Source organism: Chrysochloris asiatica, unplaced genomic scaffold (genome assembly GCF_000296735.1).
Source record: "Chrysochloris asiatica unplaced genomic scaffold, ChrAsi1.0 scaffold00186, whole genome shotgun sequence".
Classification (NCBI taxonomy): Eukaryota; Metazoa; Chordata; class Mammalia; order Afrosoricida; family Chrysochloridae; genus Chrysochloris; species Chrysochloris asiatica.
Window position 1 is genome coordinate 5513763 of NW_006408704.1, and position 8805 is coordinate 5522567.

Genomic DNA, 8805 nt, shown 5'->3' on the forward strand with positions numbered 1-8805 from the left:
ATGTGGTATATCTCCACACAGTAATGTGGTATATCTCCACACAGTAATGACGTATATTATAATTTGTTGCTGTTGTTTGTTGTTAAGTCCACTCCAACTCATAGAGACCCCTTGTACAACAGAACAAAATACTGCTCAGGCTTGTGTCATCTTATCTTCAATTGTCATATTTTAGACCATTGTTGCAGCCATTGTGCTTTTTTTGAGTGCCTTCTAACTTAAATCTCCAGCAGTTTATTGGATGCTATTCTGTTATAGGAGTCCTGGTGTGTCACTGTGGGTTAATGCACCAGGCTGCAAAGCCATTTGAACTGCAAGGTTGGTGGTTCAAGCTCTTCAGCTGCTCCTCAGAAACCCTACACAGGGTCGCTGTGGGTTGGAACTGACTTGATGGCACTGAACAACAACAACATTCTCTTTTAATCTATGGGGTTTCTGTTGACTAATATTTGGAAATAGATTGCCAAGTCTTTCTTCCTAGTCTTTTTCAGTTTGGAAGCTCTGTTGAAACCTGTCCACTATAGAAATATTAGTGGCCTCACTTCCAGCATCACAACAACACTTAGCTCCTTAGGAAGAAACTCTTGTGTTCCTAGAGGCTTTCTGCTCCTGTAAAGATTTACAGCTTTGGAAACCATGAGATGGAACCAACTCCACAGCACACAACCTCCACCACATCTTTGGGAGCAGTGGTAGTTCCTTCCATGCAAGAAACCCAGGTTCAGTTACTGGCTAATGTAGCTCACCTGCAACCACCACCTGTCTGTTGGTGGAGGTTTGTGTGTTACAATGATGCTGTACATGGACCAAGAGGCAGTTGTTCAAACAGAACATGGGAACACTGAATGGTTTAAAATTAAGAAGGGGGTGTGACAAGGTTATATTCTTTCACCATACTTATTAAACCTGAATGCTGAGCAAATAATCCAAAAAGCTGGGTTCTCTGAAGAAAAACGTGGTATCAGGATTGGAGGAAGACTCATTAACAGCCTGCGATATGCAGATGATACAACCTTGCTTGCTGAAAGTGAAGAAGACTTAAAATATTCACTGATGAAGATCAAAGAACACAGCCTATGGCATGGATTGCATCTCAATGTAAAGAAAACAAAAATCCTCACCACTGGACCAATAAGCAATATTCTTATCAATGGAGAAAAGATTGAAGTTGTCAAGGACTTCATTCTTCTTGGATCAACCATTAACACTCATGGAAGCAGCAGTCAAGAAATCAAATGACGTGTTGCATTAGGCAAATCTGCTGCACTAGACTTTTTTAAAGTGTTGAAGAGCAAAGATGTCAGCTTGAAGACTAGGATGCACCTGACCATGGTATTTTCAATAACCTCATATGGATGCGAAAGCTGGACGGTGAATAAGGAAAACCATAGAAGAATTGATGCTTTTGAGTTATGGTGTTGGAGGAGACCACTACCATGGTCTGCCAAAATAACAAACAGATCTGTGCTGGAAAAAGTGCAGCCAGAGTGCCCTTTGGAGGCCAGGATGGCCAATCTTCTTCTCTCATACTTGGACATATTGTCAGGAGAGACCAGTCGCTAAAGAAAGATATCATGTTTTGTCAGGAAAAAGAGAAAGACCCCCAGTGAGATAGATTGGCAAAGTGGTAGCATCAATGGGCTCAAGTGTGGCGATGATTGTGAGGTTGGCCCAGGATCAGGCAGTGTTTCAATCTGTTGTGCATAAGGTCGCTGTGAGTCGGTACCGACTCGATGGCACCTAACAACAACAACAAATGATGCTGGAGTACTGGTGTGACTCTGTGGGCAAATGAGCTGGACTGCAAAGTCAGTTTGAACTGCAAGATTGGCAGTCCAAGCTCATCAGCTGCTCCTCAGAAACTCTATACAGGGTTGGTATAGGTCAGAACTCACTTAATGTCACTTAACAACAACAACTATGATGCTGAACACATTTCAGAGGCACTCCCTAAGACAGACTAGAAGGCCTGGAAATCTACTTCTGAAAATCATCCAATCCTCAACCAGTTACGGAGATGTTGAAGCATTTCATTCCATTGTGCATGGGGTTCCCATGTGTTGGGGGTCATCTCAGTGCATCTAACAATCCTGCACGCGTGAGTAACATTGCCCCTTCTGGAAGGTATGGCAGGCCTCTTCTGTGACTCTAGCATGAGGACATGTGACTGGAAGACCCCCCACCCTCTAGATGGAAACACTAGATTTGGATCTAGTGGTAACATGGGGACAGAGGAGAGTGGATTTCTCTTTCTAACTTTTTACTGTGAATTGAGTGAAAGCTTCCAGAGCAGATCATCAATGTTACATCCAACAAACCACATATGTTTTGTTTCATCTTATCAAGTGCAATCCTTTCAATAGAGCATCACTTAACCCCACTTCCTCCCTATTCCTGTTTCCATTCCTCCTTCTTTCCTAACCTTTCTGAACATCATCCTTGGGCAAATGCTGCCCTGTTGATCTCTAATGGATAATTATGCTAAGGTGTGCATACCTCAATAGTTTCACTGCTCCGAGAGTGAACATTATTATCCCCATTTTACAGATGAAGGAACTGAACCTCCTAAAAGTGAAGTGACTTGCCCAGAATCTCACAGCCAGGATTTAGGAGAGCTCTAATTTGAACCCAGACCCATCTTGGTTCCAAATACTTTGTTCTTAACTGCTGTCTAGCATAATCCAGAGTATTGGTGTGGCACTGTAGGATAAAAACTAAACCATAAGGTCGGTGCTTTGAACTCACCAACAGCTCCTCAGAAACTATATACAAGGTTGTTTTGAGTTGGAACTAACTTGATTACACTTAATAACAACAGCTTCCACCATCAGCTTACATTCTGCAAGAGAAAGGAGAGAGCGCCCCCTAGGGGGAGGGAAAAGAGCATTGGACTAGAGGAGACCAGTGGGCTTCTGGACTGCCCAGCTGTCCTGCTCTGTGGCTCTAGACTTCAGATTCCTTGTGAGAACTAAAGTTTTTCCTGTGAGAGAGGACAGGATTGTGAAAAAAAGCTGGGGCAGGAGAGAGCAAGCAAGAGGGAGGATTTAAGGCTGAAGGAGGGACTCAGCCCATCTTCCACCCCACTGCCTTCTCCTCTCTGCCCTAGGCATAGGATGGTCAGCTGTCCAAGGCTGTGGGGCGGGGCTGGTGCCCATGCCAGGCCCAGCCGAGCTCAGCAGGGGCCCTTTGTCACCCAACGCTTGCCAGGCCAGCCACGGTGTTGGGTGTCTGAGTGGATTGGATTCTCTCCTGGCAGCTCCTGTGAGGGTGGCCAGGCGGGCAGGGAGAAAGAACCGCTCGCTCCAGCTCCGGAGCTCGTCAGGGGGACGTGTCGGCTGCTGTCCGTGGTGCTGGTTGTTGGGGGGAATCTCCCAGGTGAGGGCCCCATGGACCAACCAAGCTTCTCCTGGGACTCAGCTCTGGGCTTAGTGATGTCCACAGGAATAGGCATAAGCTGGTTCCTCTGGCTCGGTTGGGGGGTTGGTGCCAGGGGTGGAGGTGGGGGTTGGTGCCAGGGGTGGAGGTGGATGGCTCTCTCCCAGCCACTCCCACCCCACCCACACATCTGCAAGATGGGAGTGGGGAGGGTGTATAGAGAGGGTTTGTGTAGGCAGGTATACATGGTATCAATGGAGAAAGTATCTTGTGGGGCCTGGAGAGACAGACCGAGGGGCGGCGGGAGGAAGGGCAGATATATGGGTCCCAGACGTTGTGGGTGTGGGGACCTGTGTAAGCATATTGGGAGAAAGAGGGAATTGGGAGTGTGTGCACAGAGGGGCTATAAGAACAGATAAACTGAGAGAAATGTGGGGATGTGTAGGACAGTGACAGAGTGTGGCACTGTAGGTGACATCAGAGTGGACATGGCTGGGAGGGGGGATCCGTAGAAGCCTACAAGTATGTGGGTTGGGTGTTGGGGACACCCTGAGCTGTGTGCCTGAGGGTGTATGTACCCCAGGATGTGTGTGACACAGCACAGCGCACTATTAGACTGAAGGGTTGTGATACGGGCGTATCAGGTTGTGCCTTTCAAGTGGTGTGTTGTTGAGTTCCTGGGCGGCTGTGTGCACATGTGTTATGGGGTGTTGTATGAAACACCAGGGTACATGTGTCTAAAGGGAGTGTCATTGGGATGTTATCATATGTGTGCACATGCATGTGTGTGCGTGCACTGAGCACCTGCCTGACCCTTGTCCACCACCCTGTGCTTTCCCCTGCAGGAGCCACCACCCCTGACCATGTAGATCTGGGGGACAGCATGGGCCCCGCTGAATGGAGACTTCTGGGTCTGCAGTCCTGAGCCCCTCCGGCCCCTGGACCTCACCCTGCACCTGGAGACACCCCTTGGAGCTCAGCACCACTGCTACCAGCCCACCTCGGCCACCCCTACACCCAGGACCCAGACTTGGCGGCCAGGAGCCGCCATCATCCAGTGAGGTTGAGCTAAGAATAGCCACTAGAGCTGTCTCCCAGCTGCCTCGTGACCAGCACTGACCCTTGGGCTCACCCCAAGCGGGGACTGTGGCAATCATGGGTGACATGACCAACAGCGACTTTTACTCCAAAAACCAAAGAAACGAGTCGAGCCATGGGGGCGAGTTTGGATGCACAATGGAGGAGCTCCGCTCTCTCATGGAGCTGCGGGGCACCGAGGCTGTGGTCAAGATCAAGGAGACCTATGAGGACACTGAAGCCATCTGTCGGCGCCTCAAGACGTCGCCTGTCGAAGGTAGGTGTGGGACATCTGATCCCCGAGTCACAGTGCCAACAGCCCCGATTTGAGTTGACTCACGGTCAATATATGGTCTTTAACCTTGGGGGGCCTGGTGATCTACTTCCAAAACATCATCCATTGAAAACCCTATGAAGAAGCACAGTTCTACTCTGACACATATGGGGTCACCATGAATAAGCGTCAGCTCAATCAAGAACAATTGGTTTTTGCCTCAGACGCAGACTGAAGAGCCAGTGGGGTCATTCTAGCGTGTTCTAGCTGAGAGGCCAGGGAATGAGCTTCCATTTTTCCTCATCAGGTGTTGGGTTTAACCCAAACCTCCAGCCGATAGAAGGAGGTGGGTTGGAGGTACACAGCTGGGGCAAAGCTTCATTCTGCAAAGCTGCCGAAAGGTGCAGCTCACCAAAGCCTCAAAGTTTGGGTCCACTGTGGGATAGGAGGCCTCCTGCCTTGGAGGTGGGGGCCAAGGCAGGGCTGCAGTGGACCCACACCTCCCCCGCCTTTTCCAAGGTTCACCAACTGTACTGCCCCCATTCGACCTCCAGTGGCTGCTCTCAGGGATCCAGCTGTCCCACCTTCACTCTGCCCCCAGGTCCCAGCAACCAGCTCTTCTGGGTGTGACCATGGAACCACAGTGTTGCTCATGTGCAGTCAACAGCCCTGCCTGCAAATCCAGACTCTAGCCAGGGACTTGGGGCTGCTGGGCACACAGACAGCAGGGAGACAGATACCCTTATCTGTGCCACCCTGTGGGTGGACGTGGACTTTCCATTGCCACAGAGAGCAGGTCAGGGATCACCAGAGAGCAGGGCTTTCTGCTTCCAGGAGCTTCTCTGGAAAGGACCAAAGCTAAGCCACAGGCAGTAGCAAAAAAAAAAAAAAAGTTAGCTCAACTCCAACGGCAGAGTTTGGCTCCATGTCTTCACACTGCCCTGTCATGCGGGAAAGGATCTCCTACATAACCTAAAAGACATGAATGTTAGTCTGTGTCCTCATGCCCCTCAGAGAGTCTGTACTTGAACCCTCTGTTTCTCTCTCTTGAAAATAGGCCAATACCTATCACACAATGCCTGGTGTAGGCTGGGCATAGGGCAGGCACTCAGTAAATGTCAGCCATTGTTAATTAGTAACAGAACAAGTATGTGAAAACGTCTCTCCTAGTATAGACCACAATCTGCTGCCTTCGCATCCCAGCTCCTGCCCCGGGCAACCCTGCGGACACTTGCTGAGCTCAGTGTTTACGGAAGTGGCTTTGTGGTCCTCAGTGTGGGCCTGGGGGGTGCTGGTCAGTCTAGGGGTGACTGGGTGTCCATACCCATGTTGAGCCCAGCATCTCCAGGAGCTCCTCCTCCTTGAGTCACGAGAGACTGCTGAGACTGGATCCCTCTTCCCAGATGGGCTACCCTCGCTGTCAGTCTTGTTACCTTTCCTTCCTTAGTACTGTGGGGTTTGGGGCAGAGGTGGGCACAGGGGGCTGCGAATAAGCATCCTTTCTCTGCAGTGTGACTCTAGCTCAGGGATTTGAAAATGGCTGCATGTGGTCTCTTTAAGAGGGGAGAGGGCCTCTGCTTGAGGACATCTGGGATCAACCACATGTGATCTCCAGGCTTTGACAGGGTGATCCATGGTCACCTTCGCCTTCAGGCTGTTACACCTGACCTGCTAAGAGTCAGGGTTTATCCAAATTAACTTTACCTTTGGGACAAGGATCTAGAGATTCCTGTGAGGCAGAGTTTCTCAAACGTTCCTGGCCTCAGACTCTGATGGAAGGTGTGCATCTCCCCAGAAAGATAGCCAACCGGTGCAACCAATGTGTTCACAGCAGGTTTGCAGACCCTCACCAAGCTGAGCCATGGACCCAAGTTAGGAAACAAACCCCTCACTACCAACTCCAGCCAAAAGGCCCTGGGGATCCCGGGACACACTGAACAAACAGGACCAAGCTCCAGCTCTTACAGGACCCACCTGGTTGACGCATTGTATCCTGAACTCTGCACTGCTTCGGGGAGGGGAGGAATCCTCTAGCTTTGTGCATCCACCATCTGGTCTGGCTCAAAGTAGGGATGAAGAGCGGTCTCACCTGACATGTGGCCTCTGAGTCCTCAGCCCACAAGGAGCAGCTCCCAAACAGCTGAGCAGCTGAACTAGCAAATACGGAGAAAGACCAAGTATAGATGAGGCTCCAGGCTCAGAGGAGAAGCAGGGAATGGAAATTCAGGAAGGCTTCCTGGAGGTGGAGGGGTTTGAGCCAGGCTGTGAGGAAAGAGAGGGGAAAGTGTGGCATAAAGCAGTATCTCTTAGACAGAATTCCACAGAAGTTACGAGAGGTGAGGCATTCCATGAAAACTCAAGGAGACTGTTTTCCTAGTTGTAAAATGGAAAGAATGGTGCCAGTCCTGACTATTGCTCTGCTGCCTGCTGGCTGGATGCCTTTGGGCTACTCATTTGACCTCTCAGACCTTGGTTTCCTAAGTTTTCATGAGGACAACGTGAGATCTCTGATGAGAAAGGCCTCTGAGGAGGAAGAAGCACTATGTCCCAGGAAGGAAGCCATCAGGGACCCTAGAAGGGTTTCCTAGGGTGAACATGGAACAGGAAAAGGCGTGGAGAGGGACCGAAGAGCATAGGATTAACATTAGGCCTGGGTTCTAATCCCAGATCTTCCATTTATCAGATGTGGGACTGTAAGTTACTCAATATCTCTGTGCCTCAGTTTCCTCTTCTCTAAAAGAGAGACAATACTAGTTTTGTTAAAGACAAAACCCAGTAGCTCAATTTTAAAATGGGCTCAGGACATAAAAAGACACTTCACCAAAGAAGACATTCAAGTGGCCAAAAACATGAAGAAATTATCATGATCAGTAGCCACTGTTGTTGTTGTTATGAAGTGCTGTCGAGTCGGTTTCTACCCATAACGACCCTGTATAGGGTTTCCGAGGAGCAGCTGGTGAGTTTGAACTGCCGACCTTGTGGGTCAGTCGACTTTGCAGTCCAGCGCATTAACCCACAGCACCACACAAGGACTCCATTAGAAAGATGCAAATCAAAACAAAAATGAGATATCATCTCACCCAAATATTAATAGCAGAGTTAAAAAAAAAAAAAAAAGACACATTAAACAGCAAATGCTAGCAAGTAAGTGTATGGAGAAACTGGAGCCTTCTTACACTGCTAGTGCAATTGTATAAATGGTAAAACCACTGTGGAAAACAGTATGGCGCTTCCTCAAAAAGTTGAAAATAGAAATACAATATGACCCAATAGTCCCTCTACTTGGCATATATCCTAGAAAACACAAATAGATACATACACTATTCATGTTCTTCGCAGCACTCTTCACAATAGCAAAAAGATGGAGACAGCCTAAATGCCTAGCAGTGGAAGAATGGATAAACAAACTCTGGTACAGACATACCATGAAATACTACACGTTAAAGAGCAGCAATAAATCTGTGAAACACCTCATAGCACAGATAAACCAGGAGGCCATTATGCTGAGTGGAATGAATTGATCACAGAAAGACAAATATATGAGACCACTAAAAAAAGGAGGGTGGGTTGGAAAGTATTGTACAGCAGCACTTAGGACATGGGCAGTTTCGGGTAGATATTAGGATCCATCCCTAAAGACTATGTGTGTCTTAAAGACTTAAAGACTATAAGTGTCCAGCATCTTAGTGCCCAGCACGTCCACTCTTATCATTGTCATTTTGACTGCCATTGCTCTAGAGCAGGGCTGGGGACCCTATTTGCTGCCAAAATTTATAACAATATTCACGGGCCATACAAAACTATCAACTTCAAAATTAACCTGCTATATTTGGTCAAACATTTAATTAACAGCTGGAACTACAGTTGCCTCAGCAGGGTCAGGCCAAATGATTTCGAGGGCCTTGTATGGCCCATGCGAGTAAAGTTTTACTAAAGGTGCTACAGAAATGGCTGTAAGCATACATTAACAAAAGAACTTCCAGAGGTTCAAGCCAGATTCAGAAGAGGCCATGGAACAAGGGATATCATTGCTGATGTCCGATGGATCTTGGCTAAAAGCAGAGAATATCAGAAAGATG

General features: G+C 48.3%; 1 protein-coding gene across 3 annotated transcripts in view; it reads left to right on the forward strand.

Annotated features, from left to right (window-relative positions):
* ATP2B2 (ATPase, Ca++ transporting, plasma membrane 2) overlaps positions 1-8805 on the forward strand; it is a 211881-nt gene that overhangs the window by 51878 nt on the left and 151198 nt on the right. The window contains exon 2 of one of the 3 annotated variants that reach the window (XM_006872186.1): positions 4221-4729. In XM_006872186.1, coding sequence (XP_006872248.1) covers positions 4531-4729 — 199 coding nt within the window. In that variant the 5' untranslated portion in view covers positions 4221-4530. Of the gene's footprint in view, positions 1-4220; positions 4730-8805 lie in introns of those variants that run through there. The other 2 variants (XM_006872184.1, XM_006872185.1) reach the window with 2 other exon arrangements.